Source organism: Ictalurus furcatus, chromosome 22 (assembly GCF_023375685.1).
Source record: "Ictalurus furcatus strain D&B chromosome 22, Billie_1.0, whole genome shotgun sequence".
NCBI lineage: Eukaryota > Metazoa > Chordata > Actinopteri > Siluriformes > Ictaluridae > Ictalurus > Ictalurus furcatus.
Window position 1 is genome coordinate 11,942,693 of NC_071276.1, and position 25,910 is coordinate 11,968,602.

General features: G+C 38.6%; 2 protein-coding genes across 10 annotated transcripts; one reads left to right on the top strand and one right to left on the bottom strand.

Annotated features, from left to right (window-relative positions):
- Nucleotides 1–324: 324 nt before the first annotated feature.
- LOC128599048 (uncharacterized protein C2orf81 homolog) lies at nt 325–14,698 on the bottom strand. 7 transcript variants are annotated; one of them, XM_053610403.1, is made up of 6 exons: nt 4,194–4,504; nt 3,886–3,971; nt 3,173–3,408; nt 2,305–2,499; nt 1,928–2,179; nt 325–1,116 (listed from the first exon to the last, which is right to left on the bottom strand). In XM_053610403.1, exons 3-5 carry the CDS (start codon nt 3,401–3,403, stop codon nt 1,943–1,945), a joined length of 663 nt encoding a protein of 220 aa, XP_053466378.1. In that variant the 5' UTR covers nt 3,404–3,408; nt 3,886–3,971; nt 4,194–4,504; the 3' UTR covers nt 325–1,116; nt 1,928–1,942. The 7 variants fall into 7 exon arrangements, with proteins under 7 accessions (XP_053466378.1, XP_053466379.1, XP_053466376.1 ...); XM_053610404.1 differs by lacking the exons at nt 3,886–3,971; nt 4,194–4,504 and adding an exon at nt 14,377–14,677; XM_053610401.1 differs by lacking the exon at nt 3,886–3,971 and having other exon boundaries at nt 326–1,116; nt 4,194–4,502.
- A 39-nt stretch (nt 14,699–14,737) lies between these two features.
- wdr54 (WD repeat domain 54) lies at nt 14,738–23,835 on the top strand. Of its 3 annotated transcripts, none has more exons than XM_053610398.1 (10): nt 14,738–14,804; nt 16,642–16,915; nt 17,748–17,810; nt 17,903–17,969; nt 18,043–18,099; nt 18,182–18,309; nt 19,414–19,514; nt 21,779–21,941; nt 22,035–22,109; nt 23,266–23,835. In XM_053610398.1, the coding sequence occupies exons 2-10, from the start codon at nt 16,682–16,684 to the stop codon at nt 23,395–23,397; spliced, it is 1,020 nt and encodes a 339-aa protein (XP_053466373.1). In that variant the 5' UTR covers nt 14,738–14,804; nt 16,642–16,681; the 3' UTR covers nt 23,398–23,835. The 3 variants fall into 3 exon arrangements, with proteins under 3 accessions (XP_053466373.1, XP_053466375.1, XP_053466374.1); XM_053610400.1 differs by lacking the exon at nt 14,738–14,804 and adding an exon at nt 14,823–14,954; XM_053610399.1 differs by lacking the exon at nt 14,738–14,804 and adding an exon at nt 15,240–15,962.
- Nucleotides 23,836–25,910: the final 2,075 nt, after the last annotated feature.

Below are 25,910 nucleotides of genomic sequence, written 5' to 3' on the forward strand. Positions count from 1 at the left end.
GCACGTTCACTTCACACCTCCAGGGTCCGGGGTTCGATTCCCGCCGGGGCCATGTGTGTGCGGAGTTTGCACATTCTCCCTGTAAATACTGAAGTTGTGTCACAAATGACGTACTATACACTATGTACTCTACCGTCTAGTGCAGTGATTCCTCGGACCCCTAGGGGTCAGTGATGTAATTGCAGGGGGTCCATAGGAAAGTTTTAAAAATGCTTAAATAATATTATAATTTTTTTGTTAAATGTATCAAAATATATTCAAATGAGATGTTTTAATATTAATCAATTTGGTTATTCGCGTGCATTCACAAATATCACGTTAGCTGAGCTGATGATCGCTCATTGATGGATTTATTTAAAATTTAATTACAAATGATATGATAATTTGCAAAAAACCTATGAGTGGTAGACAAGTTCAAGTGATGCATTGATGGATGTGGGTGGGGAGTCAGCCTGTCAGTGCTCAGACCATACGCTGCACACTGCAATAAATTGGTCTGCATGGCTGTCATCCCAGAAGGAAGCCTCTTCTAAAGATGATACATAAGAAAGCCCGCAAACAGTTTGCTGAAGACAAGCAGACTAAGGACATGGATTACTGGAACCATGTCCTATGGTCTGATGAGACCAAGATAAACTTATTTGGTTCAGATGGTGTCAATCGTGTGTGGCGGCAACCAGGTGAGGAGTACAAAGACAAGAGTGTCTTGCCTACAGTCAAGCATGGTGGTGGGAGTGTCATGGTCTGGGGCTGCATGAGTGCTGCCGGCACTGGGGAGCTACTGTTCACTGAGGGAACCATGAATGCCATCATGTACTGTGACATACTGAAGCAGAGCATGATCCCCTCCCTTTGGAGACTGGGCCGCAGGGCAGTATTCCAGCATGATAACGACCCCAAACACACCTCCAAGACGACCATTGCCTTGCTAAAGAAGCTGAGCGTGAAGGTATCCCTATTGAGCATCTGTGGGGCATCCTCAAACGGAAGGTGGAGGAGCACATGGTCTCTAACATCCACCAGCTCCGTGATGTCATCATGGAGGAGTGGAAGAGGACTCCAGTGGCAACCTATGAAGCTCTGGTGAACTCCATGCCCAAGAGGGTTAAGGCAGTGCTGGAAAATAATGATGGCCACACAAAATATTGACAGTTTAGGCCCAATTTGGACATTTTCACTTAGGGGTGTACTCACTTTTGTTGCCAGTGGTTTAGACATTAATGTCTGTGTGTTGTTATTTTGAGGGGACAGCAAATTTACACTGTTACACAAGCTGTACACTCACTACATTACATTGTAGCAAAGTGTCATTTCTTCAGTGTTGTCACATGAAAAGATATAATCAAATATTTACAAAAATGTGAGGGGTGTACTCACTTTTGTGAGATACTATATATATATATATATATATATATATATATATATATATATATATATATATATATATACACAGTATCTATGTATTACTTTTTATATATGCAAAACAAGCACGGAATTAAACTACTACTATTAAATGAATAATATATATTCTGGTGTCTGTCTGCATGTATTGGGTTCTTTTCAGTCATGTAAAATTGGGAGAAAAAAACCCCAGCTGTGTAAAGTTTTACTCTTAAGTTTATATTTGTAACACTCAGTTTGTGGATTTTATTTTAAATAAATGAAAAAATGGTACTGAAAGCCGCCCCCCCCCAATCCGATTAATCGAAAAGGAATCGGCCAACCAATCGATTAAATATATATATATATATATATATATATATATAATAAATTATATAATATATATATATAATTGATATATATATATATATACAGTTTTACAGGCGGTAGGCAATTAGGGTCAAAATTCTACAAACAATACCCCATAATGACAACATGAAATCTATGTTTGTTTATTAAAAATAAAAAAATAAAAAAGCACATGTACCCAAGTATTCACAGCCTAATACCGCAATATATTCTGTGTTTCTGGAGGTTTCAGTTTGTTTGATGAACGTGTCTCAGGTGGATGTGGTGTTCTTTCCAGTTCCACCTTTGTATGAGACGCAGGGATTACTTTCATGGTCCTGCCGTTTCGTCTCGGTTTCCATGTGGGAGATTCTGTTTTGTTTATTGACTGGGCTTCCTGTATTTTTTGTGGCTCTTTAATGTTAGCTTCCTGCGCGTCAGTCTTAACCCTCTGTTCAAATAATAACAGATTTAACAAATGTTACTGTAAATCTGCGACTGATAAAAAGATACAGAAATATGACGTATTCAAAAGGCAAATTTGTCCGGCAAAATCATCAGTGTTTAGATGGTTACCTGTAAATGATTTGAGATTTTAATAACCGGCACACAGCCTTCAGCCCAGGAATCTGGAATTGAAGGTGTAGGTGCTGTGTCTTCCTGCAGGAGAGAGGTTGTGTCTACATCATCGCCTTCATCACGCATGAGGTACTGCCACTTTACCATCTGGAGTATGGTATTCTTTGCCCAGGCAGCAGTGAATGGCACTATCTGTACAGATACAAAAATTTATGTTAACATTAATGTTTTAATCTATACACATATAAAAGCAGCATATCAGTGTTTCATCATTCTGAAAATATCATATTTATTACTGACACTAGTTGTGTCTCTAAACCATAAAACACATACAACTCATAAAAGTGGCCAAATGGATCCTGTTAATCCATGCCATTTCTTTTGATATTAAAGTCGTGCTAATTAAGGAATGAAACATGGCTGTTATAGAAAAATAATCCACAACATGGTGTGATACGCTGCCACCCCAAAGTTGATTATTTTCTTATAACTGCACGGGCCAAAGTATCTCATACTACAGTGATTTGCCAAATATTACAATTTGTAATTTATTTACGAACATCATGTCATGCTTTTTAACCATTTATTGTTGGATTTAATGTCATGGAATGTCTGCCAAACAAATGAATTCCTGTTAAATCACCTACATTAGAACATACTGTATATAACTGTTGCTCCCTCACCAGCCACTCTTTGAGGAATGAGTGTAAATGTTAGATGAAGATCAAGCAACTGAAATCACTTTTTCTTTTCTTTTTAAAAAGGTTCATTAAATAAAGGTAGCATACAATGTGTCATGAAAAACCATCAGTAGTATTGTTTTGGAATATATGAGGGTTAAAATTCCACCACTGAGATTTATCACCTGTTTCTTAAGATACACTTCATAACACTTCTCCATCACATTGGTCATGAGTTCATCCAGAATATCTGACACAATTTCCTCTCCTTCTTCGTGAGCTATCATAGTCAGAAACTCAGACTTGGTAAGACATCCCGGGTCCACACTGTCCTCCACGTCCTCGGCTTGAGTGGGAGGTGGAGGCTGGGCTGATGTGACCTTTTCAGCTTGATTTTTTGAGGTGTTGCGTGACATGGTTCCTATAGAGTGTTAATACAAATATTGTTAATATGGGTTCATTTGCTTAGTTTGCATAGAATTAATTACAATGTCAAGAGGACTTCTGATTTTCTTTTCTTTTTTTTTATAGCTCTGTCTGAAACCATCAAGTTATTATTAAATTAAAGCTTATTACTGCATCAACTGATTAATTCTAGTGTGAAATGGGCATAGAGCTACTGTAATGAAAAAATACTTATCTAGCTAATAAATCATTGATAGTGGGTTATATATGTAGTATATAAATAGTATAGTACTCCAGTACCCTTTACACAGCTAACGTTTCAGGTTACCACTATATATTGTTGTACGCTTTGTACACTTATTACATAGCAAGCTAAACAGCATGATGACATTAACATAATAAATGACACCAGTTACACAAACAGAATATTCAGTTTATCACATTAAAATGATCATCTAAGTCAGTCATTGCTCTTCTGGGAAAGTAATGGTACCTGGTCACAATGCAGGCAGCATTGCTTGGAATTGCTTTAAATGGTTTGTCTGCACACATCTTTTTTTGATAATTCATGTTCCATACCTGTCCGTTATATAGTTTTATAAAAGTCATTTTTTTTAAAGCGCCTTTCACGACACCCAAGGTCACTTCACAAATACAACATGCAAATACAAGTCACAAAACACTAAAACACAATACTGTATATATACAATTATACATATATATACATAATATAATATTATACATAAAACACTAAAGCACATATTATAATTAAATATAATGTAATGAAGTACACTGGCCTACCCTGGGTGGATAAATAAACACGCTTCTTCTTCTTCTTCTTCTTCTTCTTCTTCTAAAGTCGCTTTAGAAGTCTCTTACTTTCACTTTATGTCCAGAAAAAAAAACCCCACCTGTCTCCGTTTTTATAAAACATTAAAAAAAATATAAAAATCAAAAAAGAAAGAAAGAAAAGCAAAAGTGGGATATTTACACTCCGTAGCTATAACTAGACGCTGGTTGCGAGGCAACATGACTGGAATAAATTTGGCTTGACGTTGGACGTTCGATATTCGCGGATAAACGGAAATTAAGGGATCGTCTCTAAAGTTACATACGACATTGTTAAACACGGTTCTAACTTCAATAGCATTTGAAGGGAGTGATGTACAGTCATATAACCAACTGTAAAGTGTTCATCTAGGTGTCAGCTATAATGCACACCTCTTAGATTTTTGATATTTAACGAAGTAAACTATTAAATCATATATAAATATTGCCATGTATTTTATTACTGAATGGGCTCATACACAAAATATATGATTATTTAAAGCTCAATAGCATTTGAAGGGAATGACTTACAGTCACAAAACCAACTGTAAAGTGTTCATCTAGGTGTCAGGTATGATGCACACCTTTTAGATGTTTTTATATTTATTAAAATGAGCTTTTAGATCATATTTAAATTAGACATGAATTTCACTGCAGAATGGGCTCATACACAAAATATACCATAATTTGAAGCTCAATAGCATTTGAAGGGAATGATGCACAGTCACAAACCCAACTGTAAAGTGTTCGACTAGGTGTCAGGTATGATGGACACCTTTTAGATTTTTGATATTTAACCCTACAATGCATGAACCAAACAAACATTCATGAATGCATAAAGGGGGTCAAAATGACCTGTACTGGATTGAATGGTTTTCTTCAAAAAGTAGATGTCCTATTAATGAATATATATATATATATATATATATATATATATATATATATATATATATATATATATATATATATATATATATATATGATGTTCGTCCATCGGTGTCGATGAGGACCATTTATGTCATCTATTCACTTGGGAGGTGGGTCCGGAGATGGCTGATCGATCCAATCCCGGCCCGGAAGAGTCTGTTGCAGTGAGGACAAGGATAAGCAGGTTGCTGACTGGGAGATCTGTAACTGCTATTCCTGAATTTGCGCAGAGCACATTTTTCAGCTGCGTCTGCCAGCCTTTTCTGCTCGAAGGCTGCCGCACCGGCATTGATTTGACTGCGCCAAGCAGATCTATCAGCAGCAACACTCTCCCAACTGCCAGGGTCAATGCCAAATTTATTCTGTGAGGCCTTAAGGGTGTCCTTGAACCTCTTATATTGACCACCGTGAGATCTCTTGCCTTGCTGTAGCTCTCCATAGAACATCTTCTTGGGTAGGCGTTCTTCCGGCATGCAGACAACATGGCTAGCCCATCGGAGCTGTGCCTTGCACAGCATGGTGTGGATGCTTGTCATGCCAGCCTGACTGAGCACCACTGTGTCCGGTACCTTGTCCTGCCAACTGATCTTCAGCAGTTTTCTCAGGGAGCTCATGTGGAAGTGGTTGAGTTTTTTAACATGGCGGCTATACACAGTCCATGTCTCACAAGCATAGAGGAGGGTGGGTAGAACCACCGCTGAGTAGACTTTGAGTTTGGTAGCAAGCTTAATGATTGTCGCAGGATTGGCGATTTCCTTTGCGTTTGTAAATGTGGATGATAAATGCATCTTTAAATTCCTGGGGTATATGTTTCTGCTTCCACATCCCACAAAACATCTCTGTTAGTCTTTCCACTAGCTTAGGCCCACCACACTTGTAGATTTCCGCTGGAATGGAGTCTGCTCCCGGAGCTTTCCCACTAGACAGGAGCTCAATGGCCTTGTGAGTTTCCAGCACTGATGGAAGGTCAGCTAATCTCTCGTTTATCTCCACCTGGGTAGGCTGTTGATAGCTTCATCATTGATGGAAGAGGGTTTGTTTAGGACACCGACAAAGTGTTCAGCCCAGCGCTCCAGTATCTTCTCCTTCTCGGTTATGAGAGTGCTGCCGTCAGAGCTCAAGAGTGCGGCAATGCCTGATGTTACTGGGCCATAGACATCACAAAGAGCACTATAGAAATGTTTCATGTCGTGTCTGTCGGCAGCAGACTGAATATCATCAGCCTTTCGGCTCAGCCATGTGTCCTGCATCTTGCGCAGTTTTTTCTGCACCGCTTGGCGGACTCTGCTGAAAGCATCTTTCTTTGCTGCGGACTTGGGGTCAATGCTGACCGCACGCTGGAGATGGTGCTTGTCCTCTATCATGGACTGTATTTCTTCACAGTTCTCATCAAACCAGTCTTGGTGCTTTCGCGCAGTGAGGCCAATAGTTTCAGATGCAGTAGATTACACCAGCTGTTTAAAGGCCGCCCAACATTACTCTATGTCATTGGTATTAGAATATGTAGTTTCTAGCTTGCTTGTCAGAGCGTCAGACAGAGCTTGCTCAACGTTGCAGTCTTTCAGCCTGGAGACGTTGAGGCGTTTTGGGACTCTAATTCCCTGTGGGCGTCTGGGAGGTTGAATTCTAAGATTCATCTTGGATATCAGTAGCCTGTGGTCTGTCCAGCAGTCAGCACCACACATCGCTCTGGTCAAACGGACATCCTGCCTGTCACTCCTATGGACTAAGATGTAGTCGATCAGATGCCAATGCTTAGACCGTGGGTGCATTCAGGTTGTTTTGTTCCGGTTGGGCAAACGGAAGACTGTATTGGTGATCAGGAAGCTGATCTGTTGCGCACATCCTCAAGAGCCGATGTCCATTGCTGTTACAGTTGCCAATGACATGTCTACCAATAACTCCCTCCCATGCGATATGGTCCGCGCCCACTCGGGAATTAAAATCACCAAGAATGATCAGTTTATCTGACTTTGGTACTGAAGCAATCAGAGCTTCCAGATCCTGGTAGAACTTGTCTTTGACTTCCTCCGAGTTGGTGCATAGACACTAATGAGTGTGGCTTGCTTTCTTCCAGGTAAAGGTAGCTTCAGCACTATTAGCCTGTCATTATTTCCCTTTGGTAAGCTGGAGAGCTTATTCACCAGACTCATCTTGATAGCAAACCCAACTCCAGATTCCCGACGTTCGTCACTGCCCCGTCCACTCCAGAAAAAGGAGTAGCCAGCTCCAACTTCAGTCAATTGGCCCTCGTCAGCCAAGCGGGTTTCACTCAGGGCTGCTATCTCTATATTGTAGCGAGCAAGCTCTCTTGCAATCAAGGCGGTTCTTCTCTCTGGTCTGTCAGTCTCTTCACGATCCAATAAGGTGCGTATGTTCCACGCACCAAGAGTGAGGGAAACCTTTTGGGTTTTCTTTATGTTTCGACCGCGAGAATGGGATTCCCTCCAGCTGTGGTAAGCTGGTCGGGGTAGTTGAAGCAGGCTATTTTTAGGGCACCTTTTCTAGCCCCTTCCTCAGGCTACGGAGGTAAGCAGCACTATCCTAAAGAGGGCTGCTTAGTCGCTCAGACGGTTGCCGAAATCCATTTCTGCTTCAGGTCAATGGAAGACGACCCTATGGCCTGAGCCGCCTGCGTGCAGGTCCGCTACTACGGCTGCCAGTGCATCCACACCTGCCGCAACGCAGCTTGCCCATCGCCGCAGGACTTGAGTACGGATGATGACATAAATGGCTTGCGCGTGAGTTGGATTAAAGTGAGGGAGAGTTGCGCTACATCAGCCTCACTCTCTCGTCCAGGCCCCACTTAGTCCAGTGGCAAGACGTAGTCTAGATGGCTGGAATGGAGACTGGAGGCAGTGGATGACCAAGGTGTCCTACGTGTCTTGCCGTGCTCTTAGCGCTCCACGTCGCTTTGCTGGGTCCGTCTTCCTGCCCGTTGACCAGCTGATGGTACCTCTGCGCAGTCCACCAGATCCAGTCTTTACATGCTATGGGTGACAAGCCCTAAACTCACCAACGGTTTGAGGTCCGTCAGCTACCCTCAACCTGGTTTAGCCGGCCACTCGAAGCCGTTGCCCGTGGTGTGGCCGCTGCGCATACTACAGCTTCTTGGAGCCACAGGTGAGAGCTGAGCGCCATGTGGGGACCAAAGATGGACTAGCTACCCCCACAGGAGTACGACTGCTACCCCCATCAGAGGTACTACCCCTCCATGAGCACACCTTACACCACTAATATGTATATATGTATATATGGGCACTATAAATGCATAAAGAATGTTATGAGGATTCATAACATAAAGGCTAAAGAGTAGTCCATTGTCACGTATCGTGACGGAGCGGAGATAGGACGGATGCAAGTGCAGTATGAACAGTGCTTATTTTAAAGGAGAGACAGGCAGACAAATCCAAAACGTGATCCATAAACGTAATCCACAACAGGCGAAGGTCAGGCGATCGGCAAACAGGCATACACAGGGTTAAACATGAATCAAGGTCGTGGTCACGGAAAACAGGGTCGATAAACAAAACGAGAAACATGAACTATGACGAGGAACTGGGAGCGGATAATCCAGCGTGAACTAACTCTAAACATGGAACGTGACTATGACTACTATACGAACTAATCTAACTCTATGATAATCTTCCGCGTCGTGTGCTGGGAGGCGCGCGGTATATATGTGGACATGATCAGCGTCTAAACTGCTAGCAGCTGAGGGTAATACAGACACACGTGAAATCCCAGCCAGTGACAGAACAGGGAGGAGACATGACAGAAACATAAACAAAACACACATGTCCAGATCTCACTACTGTCAACAATGGAAAAGCAGGTGCTCGCGCATTCGCGCTTAGAGCACGCTGCTTCAAGGGAAATCATGACATCCATATTAATGCTATAGCTGAATAGTAGATAGTAACTAAAAGAACAAACTAAAAACCAGAATGTGTAAACAATAAACACAAAGCAGTTTTATCTTCTAGATATACGGTTACAACCTGTTGATATCAGGGCTGGGGAATATGACCATATAATATCGATATCTTGATCAATTATGTCACAGTGTGCTTTTATGTGATATTGTGATATCCATCTGTCCATTTGTTTGTTTGTTTGTTTGTTTGTTACATTTAAATACACACTGACTGGAAGCAAGTGATTTGATGTTTACATTCTGTACTTTACATTACATTCTGTAAAAATAATAATAATAATAATAATTTTTACAACATTTTAAATATGTTTTGTTAATTGTCATAATAATCATAATAATAATATTCCATCCATCCATCCATCCATCCATCCATTTTCTATACCACTTATCCTTCAGGGTCATGGGGAACCTGGAGCCTATCCCAGGGAGCATGGGGCACAAGGGAGGGTACACCCTGGACGAGAGAAATACATCTGTGTAGGTAAGTGACCCAAACACTGACTTCTAATGGAAAGTATATGTTCATATCCAGAATGGATATCATAAAAAGACATCTCTGTTAGGGGTCTCCTCTGGGGCAGTGCTGGTGTTTGATGTTTCCAGTAAAGGAAGTAACATTACACTGTCTGAAGTCCTGGAGGAACACACTGAGGCTGTCACTGACATGGCGTCGGAGTGCTCAGGCAGTACGGTAAAGTACTCACTCTACAATATCATCAATTTTTGTGACTTGTGGAAGTTACTAAGTAACTGAATATAATAAATTCATGATGCTTTAACGGTAATCAAATGGGCTTTCCATTATCTTGTGCCCCTGGAAGACAGAACCTTACGGGTTATTGTTTGTAGATTTGTAGAATTTTGAGGAAAATAATGAATTTAATCCATTTTTGAATAAGGCTGTAACATAACAAAATGTGGGAAAAATGAAGCGCTGTGAATACTTTCTGGATGCACTGTATATATATATATATATATATATATATATATATATATATATATATATATATATATATATATATATATATGTGTGTGTGTGTGTGTGTGTGTGTGTGTGTGAGTATATATATATAATTTATAATCTCAGACAATGCATGTCTAAAAATAAAAAGTTGTGTGTGTGTGTGTGTGTGTGTGTGTGTGTGTGTTAATTTCACTTTATTCTTTATCCTTTGTTCAATTTATGTCTCATAAAACCTTTGATAGGATAGTGTTTTGTTAATAAACCTGAAAGTTTACTATCCAAGAATGCTCACAGTGTGGACATTACAAAAACCTGAGTAAATTGGCAGTGTTGTATAACAAGCACTTTAAATAGACTCAAGTGCCACAAAGTACTTATTTGTCTCAAATAAGACATGGCTGAATGGGGCCTGAATGTCCATGTATTTAACTACACTAATGATCATCTGTATAAGTGCAGTGACTGAAATAAGAGCTGTAAATTGTTCACACTACAGCTCCTTACATGCATGTAAAAATATGCCCAAAACATTCCACCATTACAACAGTCACACCATTGTACAATTTTCACATAATTTAGCTGCGTTCTAAGCAATTCGTCATAACACAGAAAAATAACTCTGTCTGTAACCACTATGTTATGTTGACCATTGCTACCACTTCATGTTAAAATTAAATGTGTGCAAATACCACAAATATCCTCAACTCCATCCTTATACTGTCTCAGCTGGGCTCCAGTGTGTTTTCAGACGTGATCTGCTTTGTTTTAAATTGATCAGTAATTGATAAAATGTTTGCATATTGAACTCATAGCTGTCCTAAGCGATTACTTCACTAAAAGTGATAATCATTTTAAATTCAGTAAAATGTGTGTAAAGGTCAGAAAACAAATAACTAAATAAACCAAAGGTAGGAATTGAAAATGTATTAAAAACATATACAGCATATAAAGCAGAGAAATGCTTTATAACCCAATTTGGGTTATTAAATCTGGTCCATCAATTTAGAAAAATATACAGCAAGTTGAATTGTTATGTTGAATCTTCAATCTTCAAAGCTAAGAAATGTTTTTGGAAAAATATATATTTTTGTTTTTACTGTCTTATTCAGATATTTTCATTAGTTTGACATCTCTGCAATTACTATATAGAACCAAAAACAGCCATTGTGAATTTTAAAAATCAGTAGGTTGACTAAGACATTAAAAATTAACTTATTTTCTGTGCATAAGTATTAAATGCTTATTATTTTAGGAGCCACTTGTTGAGAATTTACTAATTAAAATAATGAACGATCAGCTTATAAGTAAACAGTGAACGGTTCAACTGTCTCTCATTGGGCCCCTGAACTGAAGCATGCTTTGGTTGGCTAGCATCTCCTAATTGTAAATAAGAAACACTTAAGCCACTGTGTGTTTCCAAGCCCTCTCAAGGATAAAAGTTGTCCTCCAGCATAATTCTTTCATAGGCCAGGATGTGCTGAGGCGCCTGGAATAGCTCTTGTGGACTTGTGGTTGGAAAAATCTTCACCCAATATGTCCTAATACCGCAATATATTCTGTGTTTCTGGAGGTTTCAGTTTGTTTGATGAACGTGTCTCAGGTGGATGTGGTGTTCTTTCCAGTTCCACCTTTGTATGAGATGCAGGGATTACTTTCAGAGTCCTGCTGTTTCGTCTCGGTTTCCCTGGGGGAGATTCTGTTTTGTTTATTGAATGGGCTTCCTGTATTTTTTGTGGATCTTTAATGTTAGCTTCCTGTGCGTCAGTCTTAACCCTCTGTTCAAATAATAACAGATTTAACAAATGTTACTGTAAATCTGCGACTGATAAAAAGATACAGAAATATGACGTATTCAAAAGGCAAACTTGTCCGGCAAAATCATTGATGTTTAGATGGTTACCTGTAAATGATTTGAGATTTTAATAACCGGCACACAGCCTTCAGCCCAGGAATCTGGAATTGAAGGTGCAGGTGCTGTGTCTTCCTGCAGGAGAGAGGTTGTGTCTACATCATCGCCTTCATCACGCATGAGGTACTGCCACTTTACCATCTGGAGTATGGTATTCTTTGCCCAGGCAGCAGTGAATGGCACTATCTGTACAGATACAAAAATTTATGTTAACATTAATGTTTTAATCTATACACATATAAAAGCAGCATATCAGTGTTTCATCATTCTGAAAATATCACATTTATTCATGACACTAGTTGTGTCTCTAAACCATAAAACACATACAACTTATAAAAGTGGCCAAATGGATCCTGTTAATCCATGCCATTTCTTTTGATATTAAAGTCATGCTAATTAAGGAATGAAACATGGCTGTTATAGAAAAATAATCCACAACATGGTGTGATACGCTGCCACCCCAAAGTTAATTATTTTCTTATAACTGCACGGGCCAAAGTATCTCATACTACAGTGATTTGCCAAATATTACAATTTGTAATTTATTTACGAACATCATGTCATGCTTTTTAACCATTTATTGTTGGATTTAATGTCATGGAATGTCTGCCAAACAAGTGAATTCCTGTTAAATCACCTACATTAGAACATACTGTATATAACTGTTGTTCCCTCACCAGCCACTCTTTGAGGAATGAGTGTAAATGTTAGATGAAGATCAAGCAACTGAAATCACTTTTTCTTTTCTTTTTAAAAAGGTTCATTAAATAAAGGTAGCACACAATGTGTCATGAAAAACCATCAGTAGTATTGTTTTGGAATATATGAGGGTTAAAATTCCACCGCTGAGATTTATCACCTGTTTCTTAAGATACACTTCATAACACTTCTCCATCACATTGGTCATGAATTCATCCAGAATATCTGACACAATTTCCTCTCCTTCTTCGTGAGCTATCATAGTCAGAAACTCAGATTTGGTAAGACATCCTGGGTCCACAGTGTCCTCCACGTCCTTGGCTTGAGTGGGAGGTGGAGGCTGGGCTGATGTGACCTTTTCAGCTTGATTTTTTGAGGTGTTGCGTGACATGTTTCCTACAGAGTGTTAATACAAATATTGTTAATATGGGTTCATTTGCTTAGTTTGCATAGAATTAATTACAATGTCAAGAGGACTTCTGATTTTCTTTTTTTTTATATCTCTGCCTGAAAATTAAAGCTTATTACTGCATCAACTGATTTATTCTAGTGTGGAATGTTCATAGAGCTACTGTAATGAAAAAAATACTTATCTAGCTAATAAATCATTGATAGTGGGTTATATATTTAGTATATAAATAGTATATAACTGTTATATATTACGGTTGCATGGTATACCACTACTACGGTAGTATCGAGATACTATAAAATACCGCCAATGTAAGTAATGTAGTATGTGCAGCAGTTAATACTATTTTCGCTAGAACGACACATATTACTGCTTTTGCAGAATACACAAAGATTAGTGACACTTCATTTAACCTTCTTTAGCTTAATCTTTAAAGATTTCCTGTTTGCTAGTAAGCGAGGTAATGCTATGCTAGCCGCTGTGTGTAAATACTCAAATTAGCCGTGTTTGTTAGTGAGCTAACGTTCCCAATTTTATGATTTTTTGGGAGATAATTTCAAAGTTCGGTTATTTATTATTATTTATATGTTGTGTTCATTCTTAGTACTCTAAGGACAATTTCCATTTGCATGATTTCATTGCTTTAGGGCAGTGGTTCTCAACCCGAGGGGCGCGGAGAGATCGGAAGTGGGGCGCAAATTGTTTTTTTTTGTTTGTTTGTTTTTTTTTTAAAAACACAGACAGGGCATCATTTGGGTACTCTGTGTATTTTATTGCTTTTCAAATAAAATGTGCATACATGGAAAAACCCCGCGATCCCTCTTCTTTTTTGGAAAAAAAATGCCTTTTTCTGTGTCCGAAATCACATACTTACCTACACGTATTTCACCTTCTATATAGCAGGTAAGTACATTTTTTCGGACGCAGCCGTGCTCTCTTGTTTGCCGTCAAACGGTTGAGCACTGCCGTGTGTGTATTTGTCCTGTCGCAAAATGTGGTCAAAACCATTGTTGTCCATGTAAACATGTTCCATACCTGTCCGTTATATAGTTTTATAAAAGTCATTTTTTAAAGCGCCTTTCACGACACCCATGGTCACTTCACAAATACAACATGCTAATACAATACACAAAACACCAAAACACAATATTGTATATATACAATTACACACACACACACACACACACACACACACATATATATATATATATATATATATATATATATATATATATATATATATATATTATACATAAAACACTAAAGCACATATTATAATTAAATATTATGTAATAAAGTACACTGGCTTACCCTGGGTGGGTAAATTAACACGCTTCTTCCTCTTCTTCTTCTACTTCTAAACTCGCTTTAGAAGTCTCTTACTTTCACTTTATTTCCAGAAAAAAACCCATCTGTCTTCGTTTTTATAAAACATTAAAAAAAGAAAGAAAGAAAGAAAAGCAAAAGTGGGATATGTACACTCAGTAGCTGTAACTAGACGCTGGTTGCGAGGCAACATGCTCCTTCAGTACCCTGGCCATTTCCTCGTCCTAAAAACCTCCATAATGTACACAGAGTGAATTACATAGGGTGTAGGATACATTATTTCCTGTATGTGAAGTCTCTCTACATAGGGAACATGGAGCCGTTTGGAACTCATCCACGTACTAAGACACGTACGCTAGCTACGCTTTGCACACGGCCCTCTCCGTCACTATGGCTGCGGAAGACGCGCAGTGGTATGACCTGCTCTTATCTGTTAGCTCAATGCGGCGGCTGTGGCTCTGCAGTCACTTTTCATTCTCTTATAATGTCTTCACCGTTATTATTTGAGTAATTACTGCTGGCACGACCAGAGACGTTGTTGTTTTCTAACGCGCAGCTTGTTTGTAAGGAACGCTCTCGGGAGCTTGGTAGCAAGTTAGCGTTTAGCTTCCTTCTCCATTACTGTCTGGATTAGCGATGCTGAAGGAGTATCTGTGGTCTCATCTGACAGTGTTTTCAGTAAAAACAAGGATGTAGATTAACCCACTCTGATCAAATATACAACTCTGATCGCAGACATATTTTCCTTTCCTTTTCACTGGTTTTCTCAGCTGTATTCACATCGGATTTTTCTTTTTTTAAAGTACAAACATAGGCGCTGTAAATGCATAAAGAATGTTATAAGGGTTTATAACATAAAGGCTAAAGAGTAGTCCATATTAATGCTATAGCTGGATAGTAGATAGTAACTAAAAGAACAAACTAAAAACCAGAATGTGTAAACAGTAAACACAAAGCAGTTTTATGTTCTAGATATACGGTTACAACCTGTTGATATCAGGGCTGGGGAATATGACCATATAATATCGATATCTTGATCAATTATGTCACAGTGTGCTTTTTTGTGATATTGTGATATCCATCTGTCCATTTGTTTGTGTTTGTTTGTTTGTTTGTTACATTTAAATACACACTGACTGGAAGCAAGTGATTTGATGTTTACATTCTGTACTTAGGCTTTAAAATTTTAAATAATAATAATAATAATAATAATATTTTTTCCAACATTTTAAATATGTTTTGTTAATTGTCATAATAATCATAATAATAATATTCCATCCATCCATCCATTTTCTATACCGCTTATCCTTCAGGGTCGCGGGGAACCTGGAGCCTATCCCTGGGAGCATGGGGCACAAGGGAGGGTACACCCTGGACAGGGTGCTAATCCATTGCAGGGCACACTCACATACACATTCACACACCACGGACAATTTGGAAATGCCAATCAGACTCCCATGCATGTCTTTGGACTGGGGGAGGAAACCGGAGGAAACCCCCGTAGCACAGGGAGAACATGTGAACTCTGTACACACAGGGCAGTGGTGGGAATCGAACCCCCAATCCTGGAGGTATGAGACGAACGTGCTAATCACTAAACTACTGTGCGCCCATAATAATAATAATATTTTTATATTTAATAAATACTATTAATTTGTTTTTGTAGAGATTATACAACTCATTGATGATTTGCTGTCAGTTTCTGAGCAAACCTCTGTATCATGACACATATCGTATATAGTAGAAATGTAGTCACGAACCATGATATGGTGGGGTTTTTTTTCATATCGCCCAAACCTAGCTGCTATACACAGTCTATCTGTGCTGTTGGTAGGCCTGTTTTAGCACAGTGACACTAACATGGTAGGGTAGCAGGGACATCACTGTATCCCAGCAATGCTGAATGTTTTTAATCACATTAGAGTCACTGCTGGATTAAGAACCAGTGCACCAACCAAAAATGTACGTATATAGAAAATTTATCATATTAAAATGATAGGAACCCCATAATTAATATTTTGTGAAGCCTCTTCTGGGTGATTAACATCTCCTAGACAAATTGTGCACAATGTGGAAAAGTCAAGACACTAAAATGGCGAGATCTTTTCTTATAAGCATAGATCTCTAAGAAGAACTGGCAGACATTTTGCTCAAATGAGGGTCAGCTTTATAACAATATAAGCCATGATGCTAACAATTTCTTTGCTTCAATGCTGAAGCCTTTGTGTTGTTTTTTGCTCTTTCTCTCAGATATACTTGTATAGGCCTGGTTTGACTTGTGGAATCTTAAATGGCCAAAATGTATCATCGGGAGAAGAGCATTCAGCTAAAGAGCAGTGCTTCAGCGCTCTACAACAACCTGAGTGTGTTGCGCTTGGCACCACGGTCTCTCACCCATTTTGCTGTCGTGCATGCCAATGTAGTGAACCTAGTGAGTGCCTCCTGGGATGGGCTCAACTACTCACACCGACAGCTACAGTCCAAAGAAGGCAACGTGGCCACCAGCTCCTCACTCATCATGCAGGTGATGCACACATTTGACTTTTGTAGGTTATTTGTAGTTAATAATCCTGCCTCTAACTGCACAGTTTTTAAAGTATTAAATATAGTACATGACGGGTGCCAAGGTGTGGTGCCGTAGGGACAAAGTCAATATTTAGAGCTTTCCCTGCTCAAACACTTCTGATTTAATACCCCAGTTATGAATAGGTTATAGGAATAAGTTTTTTTTTTTTACCATGGTCTCAATCGACAACTGTAGCATATGTGAGATTACCATTATCGACAACTTTTTTGCATTTACCTGTAATAAGAAATGAGCAGAAAACCTGTTCACTCTAGTCTTACTTTGGAAGTCTAAGCTCAGTTGCTGGGCAGTTCATATACAATTATGCAAAACATTTCTGTCGTAATGTATTGTAACACATTTATATAGAAGACTTTCATGAACATGTTCAAGTAACTAGAATTGCTTTATCAACTTATTGGTCTTATTGAAATCAATGGTAACAAGTGTATTTTTGAAGGATTTCAAAAAGTCTTCGTGAGTGCAGCCTTATAAGAGGAAATCACCAAACTGGCGCTGGACTCTGGCCCCTGTAATATGGATGGTGCACATTATTCTCCAAATCCCTGAGACAGGAAATTAAAAGCTGTAGCATGGTTGTGGCTCTGACTTATGTTAGGGTGTGTAATGTAACAAAAAGAGAACAGAAATGTGCAAAGAGGTCAAGCGGGCTGGTCCCAGAGGCTTGTTCTAGATCAAAAACTCAATTGTTCAAGATTTTCTATGTAGTGTCACTATAAATGTACAGACTTGAGACTATGAGTCAGATATTTTGTTCTCCTGTGTACAGGCAGCTTGGTGTGTTCTTCCATCTAGAGATCTTCTTGTTGTTGCTTCTCAGAAAGGGATTCAGGTTAGTCAATCATATTACATATTACATATTCACATACGTAACCACAGGCACCAAATTACTATTTATATTCTAAATGTGTGTTTGTCTAATAGATGTACGAGTCTGATGGATCCATTATGGTGTACTGGCATGCACTGGACACACCAGAGACACCCACAGGTAACAACATATTCCACTCTGATAACAGCATTTGCATATGTCTGTGGTACTCACACCATGTCTTCTATATCAGCTAAGGCCATTTTTGCACGGGGGATTGCTGCTGTGAGAGAGAAATACATCTGTGTAGGTAAGTGACCCAAACACTGACTTCTAATGGAAAGTATATGTTCATATCCAGAATGGATATCATAAAAAGACGTCTCTGTTAGGGGTCTCCTCTGGGGCAGTGCTGGTGTTTGATGTTCCCAGTAAAGGAAGTAACATTACACTGTCTGAAGTCCTGGAGGAACACACTGAGGCTGTCACTGACATGGCGTCTGAGTGTTCAGGCAGTATGGTAAAGTACTCACTCTACACTATCATCAATTTTTGTGACTCGTGGAAGTTACTAAGTAACTGAATATAACAAATTGACGATGCTTTAACGGTAATCAAATGGGCTTTCCATTATCTTGTGCCCCTGGAAGACAGAACCTTACTATTCAATTTCGCTGTGCACATTTTTATAATATGTATATATATGAAGCTAAAAAAAATCTACACTGCAATGTTTTAGCAGCTCAGAATAAGTCTATCAAAAACACTTTTCGGAGAAATGTTAAAAAAGCTGCGCCAAGAGAGTGAGACAAAGTGGACTTGAATGGGACACGAAGAGACGGCAAACATGTAATGAGTACATTTGCCATGGCATATTAATTCTGTACATTGTCACACAGAATTAATATGCCACAATAATATTTATATACACTATGTGGGCAAAAGTCTGTGAATACCTGACCATCACACCCATATGTAGGTTAGTTCTTCCATAATCTGTTGCCAAAAAAGTTGGAAGCACACACTTGCATTAGATGTCTTTGTATGCTGTAGCATTACAATTTATCTTCACTACAAATAAGAGGCACAAACCTGTTCCAGCATGACAATGCCCTTGTGCACAAGCGAGGTCCATGAAGACACGGTTTGCCAAGGTTGAAGTAGAAGAACTCAAGTGTCCTGCACAGAGCCCTGACCTCAACCCCAATGAACACCTTTGGGATGAATTGGAACACCTACTGCATCCCAGGCCCCCTCACCCAACATCAGTGCCTGAGCTCAATGCTCTTGTTGCAGAATAAGCACAAATCCCCACAGCCACATGCCAAAATCTAGTGAAAAGCCTTCCCAGAAGAATGGAGGTTATTATAATAGCAATGGGGGACTAAATCTGGAATGGGGTGTTCAAAAAGCACACATGGGTGTGATGGTCAAGTGTCCACAAACCTTTGGCCATATAGTGTACTACAAACACTGTTGTGAAGCTGAGTGCAGTCCATGTTTAGGTGACACTCTTTTGATTATGCAATTTTGTTGCTTCCTTTTCAGAACTTTCACATAATTTTAATAATTTTGCCAACTTTTAGCAACAAAACAATTTGTTAATCATTGTATACTCTCTTAGGAGTACATAGCTGATTTGGTAAGTGCTGATGACTCTGGCCTTCTGTGTGTGTGGAAGTCTGGGGGGGATTTCCAGCTTCTCAACAAGATCCCTGGATTTGAGTAGGTGCACGGAAAAACACCTTTGTGTTAAAGTGTGAGGTAAAATGAACTAGGGCAAATAGAGAGGGACATCAAGAGAAATAAAATATCTGTGTATCTGTGACTTGGATTTTTTGTAAAGTCTCTGAGAAAAGACAGGCAAGTACGTATAACAATGTCTTATTAAGCTTATTATATTATATTATTACACTCCTTTAATCAGAACTTACATATGGAGAAATAACCTAATAGTCAGTATGGCTCATCATGCGTTGTATCATAGATTTTGTTGCGTTTGCATAGTTCCACCAGTTGGTGGGGCTAAAATAGCAAAAATACATTTCCGTGGCGTATTAATTCGGTGACAGCTGTAGCTAAAGATAAAAATTAATTTACAATGCTAAAATAAAAAGTAAAGAGCAGTCTACAAATAGATATTACAACAACAACAACAATAATAATAATAATTATTATTATTATTATAACAACAATAATAATATAATCACAACAATATTATTGTTGTTGTTTCTGTAATATCTGTTTTTATAGGAGTTAAATTTTAAGACCAAAATAGTAGTAGTAATGTATTTTATAATATTGTCATTTTATTGTTGGTGTTTTTATAATATGTATTTTTATATCACTCTTACAGATTTGAGTCCAAAATTAAATATACTTTACATTTAAAAGATAAACACAGTATGTTAATAAACCGACTATACAGTGCCCTCCACTAATGTTGGCACCCTTGGTAAATATGAGCAAAGAAGGCTGTGAAAAATTGTCTTTATTGTTTAAATTTTTGATCTTTTGTTTAAAAAATTCCCCAAAATACTCTGCTCTCATGGATATCAAACAAGATAACAGCTCTGAGTCTTCTCCTATAATGCCTGATGAGGTTGGAGAATACATGGCAAGGGATCTGAGACCATTCCTCCATACAGACTCTCTCCAGATCCTTCAAATTTCAAGGTCCACGTCGGTGGACTCTCCTCTTCAGTTCACCCCACAGGTTTTCTATGGGTTTCAGGTCAGGGGACTGGGATGGCCATGGCAGGACCTTGATTTTGTTGTCAGTAAAGCATGTTTGTGTTGATTTTGATGTATGTTTTGGATCATTGTCCTGCTGGAAGATCCAACCACAGTACATTTTAAGTTTTCTGGCAGAGGCAGTCAGGTTTTCATTTAATATCTGTTGATAGTTGACAGAGTCCATGATGCCATGATTATCCTAACAAAATGTCCAGGTCCTCTGGCAGAAAAACAGCCCCAAAACATTAAAGAGCCACCACCATATTTAACCGTGGGCATGAGGTACTTTTCCATATGGCTACCTCTCTGTGTGCCAAAACCACCTCTGGTGTTTATTGCCAAAAAGCTCTATTTTGGTTTCATCTGACCATAAAACCAGATCCCATTTGATGTTCCAGTAGTGTCTGGCAAACTGAAGATGCTTGAGTTTGTTTTTGGATGAGACAAGAGGCTTTTTTTTCTTAAAACCCTTCCAGACAACTTGTGGTGATGTAGGTGATTTTGGATTGTAGTTTTGGTGACTTTCTGACCCCAAGACGCATCTAACTTCTGCAATTCTCCAGCTGTGATCCTTGGAGATTTTTGGTCACTCGAACCATCCTCTTCACAGAGCGTTAAAACAATATAGACACACGTCCAATTCCAGGTTGATTCATAACATTTCCAGTTGACTGGAATTTCTTAATTATTGCCCTGATGGTGGAAATGGGCATTTTTCAATGCTTGTGCTATTTTCTTATAGCCACTTCCCATTTTGTGAAGCTCAACAACCTTTTGCCGCACATCACAGCTATATTCCTTGGTCTAACCCATTGTTATGAATTTCGCCTATGTGTTACCTCATATTTATATCCCTGTGAAACAGGAAGTCATGTTTGACCAATTTCCTCTTCCTAGTCTCCCAGGTATACTAAAAAATTGTAAAATACCAATCGGAATATACTTCAAATATATTTTTCTCATATGAATTCATAGGTGTGCCAATAATTGTTGCACACCTATATTTAACAAAGATGTTTGGGGTTTTTTTGATAAACCTGTGTTGTGTTTGCAACTCTTTGATATCCATGAAAACAGAATATTTTTGTGTATTCTTTACACAAAAGATCAAAAGGTTAAACAATAAAGACAATTTTCACAGTCTTCTTTGCTCATATTTACCAAGGGTGCCAATATTAGTGATGGGCACTGTAAATTTATGAAACTGCCTTGCCAAGGTTTAACCACCATTTGCTGCCTCCTCTTCCCACCAGTATGAGCTGCTCATCAGTGAAGCTCTGGAAAGGCACTGTCATAGCTGCCTATGGCACGGGCCAAATCCGCCTCTACGAGGGTGTCACAGGGATACTGCATGCTGAGATTAATGCCCATGCTCGCTGGATCTACTCCCTCGATATTGCTCCTTTCACTGGACTGGTGAGAGAAAACAGATCTTGCACATGCCAGTTTGTGTAAACTTAATTTGTAGACTGAACCATAATGTGTTTCTTGTCCTCGTTCAACTCTAAGCTGCTCTCAGCTGCCGAGGACTCCTTCGTTCGTGTGTGGCATTTAAACCCAGCCCCAGAAAGCAACAGTGTGGAGGTAAGAGTATAACAAGTAAACAGTGTAACAAGACCATATGTATATGAAGATCTCCAGTTATCCAAATGTCTGATTGAATGCTTCATCATATGGCACACAATAGCTGACATTAAGTCATAAAGCCTGTTAAATGGCTCTGATATTAAATGGGAAGGAGATATACACTCACCAGCCACTTTAATAGGAACACCTGCACATTCATGCAACTATACAATCAGTCAACCATATGGCAGCAGCACAATGCAAAAACTCATGCCGGTACAGGTCAAGAACAGAAAAAAAAAAATTATCTCTATGACTTTGTCCATGGCATGGTTGTTGGTGACAGATTTGAGTATTTCAGAAGCTGCTGATCTCCTGGATTCACATATGATAGTGTCTAGAGTTTACACAGAATGGTGCGAAAAAACATCCAGTGAGCTGCCGTTCTGCACAAATGCAGATGCACAAAACAACAAACCTTGAAGTGGAGGAGCTACAACAGTAGAAGACCACACTAGTTAATTATTTTGTCTGCCAAGAATAGGAATCTGAAGCTACAGATGGGAAAAGCTCACCAAAACTAGACGGTTAAAGATTGGAAAAAAAGTCGTCATGTGATGTGCTTTCAAGTTTCAAATGTTTTATGCAATTTCCAAATGTTTTAAGCTGCTCTCACATCATTGGCTGATTAAATAATTGCATGAATCAGCAGGTGTTCCTAATAAAACGACTGATGAGTGCGTATATACTTGTATGGAAGCATATATGGGACCTTAATAATGAAATATTAAGAATAAAGAAACCTTAATAGTGGGTAAATCTTATACACAGGTTATAAGCATTAATATTTATGGTAAAATTTGTTTAAAAATGAGACAGAATTTCACCATGATTGATTTATGTGATATGAAAGCATAATGCAGCACTACTGCAAGATTTGTTCTAACTGTGGCAGTATGAAATGATAGTCTGATGAGTCAGAAGTATTCAAATGCGTTTTTCATTTAAAACCATGTGAAATTTGAAAGGGATTTGACATTCCAAAGCAACACACATCTTGACTACATTTTAGGAAAAAAATATTATTACAAAAGTATTATTATTATAGTATTATGTTATTTTGGTCTTTTTAAAATGAGTTTATCCACACTTTTCTCTCCTCTGCCCTGTCCAGATCGAGCACCTTTACAATGAATGTGTGACTGACACTCAGATTTGCGGCGCTAAGTTCTGCGACGGTGACGGCTTCGCTTTCGCCGTCACAGGCTACGACCTAATTGAGATCATCCGCTACACACAGGCATAAATGACTCCCTCCAATTCTCATGCTCCTGTGGAACTTTTACAAAAGGCAGAACACTCAGCTGGTACAGTTTATTTGTTCGTCTGTGAGTTGGCACTTATTTCAGGAACAGTGAGGCTGGCCAGGCAGACTGTCAGCAGTGCCTCTTGTTGTCTGTACAGTATAGTAAACTGAATGTGAGTTCTACACAGGCCTGTGAATGCCATCGCTTCACTCTTAATGCAGCCATTTGGTCTAATTTATTCTTGTCTAAACTAGTTTGAGTATGAACTTATTAAAAAAAAATTAGCCAACCTTGTAATGGTAATGTTTCAGTGCACAGTCAGGTCTCTTTTGAAGAAGAGAGAAAATACATGTGGCATGTACTGTCGAGCGCAAAAGTTTGCATTCCCATTAGGACAAAATGAAAAAGAAAGAGAAACATAATTTATAACAGATCTCATAGATGTGCAGATGTTCTAACCAAAACGGTCAAATAGTGGATGTTCAAATATTAATAGCAAAACTGTTTTGGTTAGAACATCTGCACATCTATGAGATCTGTTATTATAAATTATGTTTCTCTGTATTTTTCATTTTGTCCCCTCCTCTTCAATAACTTGTATGTCCGCAGTTGCCCATTATAGCTGTCTACAACATCTCAACCTCTATTTTTGTAGATGGATTAACTTTTTTTTACATAAAAAAGGAGATATACACACTACAAGATATATTCCAGATTTATGTTGACTGCCATTGTAACAAAAGCCATCATGAATCTTTCCATACCATTTTATATGTCTAAGCTGGACTGTGTTGATATGGTGTGAATTTGATCATTTATTATGAATATTACCATGTCAAGAAGTATGACCCTTTTTCTTTATGGAATTTTCATGTCTTATATAGTCTTGTATGCCTATTTGTTTATAATATTATAGTATTAAAGCACATGTATGGTAAAATATATGTACTTTAATCAGTGTAGTGTAGTGCAGTGGTATTCAAAGTGGGGGCCGCCAGGGGGCGCCCGGGGGGCCTCAACAATTTGGTGTGGAAAATATATTCTCATTCTCAGACAACCACACACACACACACACAATCAATTACTAATGTAAAGATGTAAGATGTAATTATTAATAAAATAGGGGATATATTCAGAAGTCTGTATTTTTAAAGTGTTTTAAAGACATCTTGCAAAAGGCGGGCCTCGGTCAAATGTTAATGCCATTTGGGGGGCCTTGCCCTGGAAAAGTTTGGGAACCTCTGGTGTAGTGCATTTCATTCGTTTTTGTTGTGTTTGGACGGTTTCACCAGTAGATGGTGCTAAATTTACCACATCAATATATATGAGACACAATTAATATACAGTATATGATATATCAATCAAATGACTTGTTATTTCTGTATCACTTATCATGCTCACATCTCACAGCTGCAGGCTACCTGGTTAAATCCTAAGTTAGGTTAGGGTTTGTGAGGAGTTTCTCTGCATGTTCTACCTGTGCCTGTGAATGTTTCCTCCTGATTCTCTGGTTTCCTACCACCTCTCAAAAATAGGCCAGTTAGTGGGGTTTTTTTTTAATCAAAACACAAGTTGTAAATGTGTGTGTGAATGTGTGTGTAGTGCTCTGCAATAGACTGACATCCCATCCAAGGTGTATTCCAGCCTCTTGCCCAGGGAATAACCTCTGGATCCACTGAGACCCTGACCATAATGAAGTGGTTACTGTAGAAGATTGAATGAGTGAATAGTTTAATATGGATGACTATACTTAATATATAATAATTTCTCATGCATATTATTATTATGTATATTATTATTATTATGTAGTATATTATAAATGACCAGTAACAGTTGTGATTATTAGCTGGGAGGATTAAAACTGAATATCTAGTAACAGCTTGTTCCTTACAGCCTACTTAAGTATAAGTGTAAATTGCACATGCTCTTTCTCAGACACTGCTGACGTGTTACGGATATATCAGTGAAGCAGGCTGGAAAAATTTCAGCCTCAGTGGAGATCAAGTCTATGGGGTGTTTCACTTTGTTTAATACCTGCACTGATTGGCTGCATGAATCTACAGTCTGGGCTAGAAAGAACTCAGTACCAGCCTTGCTTGCTACCTTCTTGCAATTCTGTGTACTTTTTTCTTATTATCATTGTGCTGTTGAACAAAAGTCCAAAATCATCTGCCTTAAAATAATCATCTGTAGATGCCAAAAATGAAACCTTATATTAACGTCTTTTTATACCTTTGAAAAACAGTGGGGATAGTCCATGTTTACTGGCCACACCCGCAAATAGCCTGTATACGGTGCTACAAATGGTAAGAACGTAAAGTTATACAGTATATTAGCCAACTAATTGATGATGGATGAATAATAGTTAAGTTAAGAAATACAGCTGACCAGTTCAAGCATGCACAGTTCCTGGTTAAGTGTTACTGACTCATTTATAGGCTTTGGTGCATACCATATGACATAGAACTGACACACTTGCTGTTTGTTTTAGCTGAGCATGTGCAAAGCTGGA

Bases quoted from the DNA above. Each gene is read 5' to 3' on its own strand.
- LOC128599048 (XM_053610404.1), bottom strand. From the start codon at position 3,403: ATGTCACGCAACACCTCAAAAAATCAAGCTGAAAAGGTCACATCAGCC. The intron at 2,500-3,172 runs GTGATAAATCTC...GTATCTGTACAG, and splicing joins AAGTGTATCTTAAGAAACAG to ATAGTGCCATTCACTGCTGC. The intron at 2,180-2,304 runs GTAACCATCTAA...TTATTTGAACAG, and splicing joins AAATCTCAAATCATTTACAG to AGGGTTAAGACTGACGCGCA.
- wdr54 (XM_053610398.1), top strand. From the start codon at position 16,682: ATGGCCAAAATGTATCATCGGGAGAAGAGCATTCAGCTAAAGAGCAGT. The intron at 17,970-18,042 runs GTAACAACATAT...CTTCTATATCAG, and splicing joins CACACCAGAGACACCCACAG to CTAAGGCCATTTTTGCACGG. The intron at 19,515-21,778 runs GTAGGTGCACGG...TCTTCCCACCAG, and splicing joins AACAAGATCCCTGGATTTGA to TATGAGCTGCTCATCAGTGA.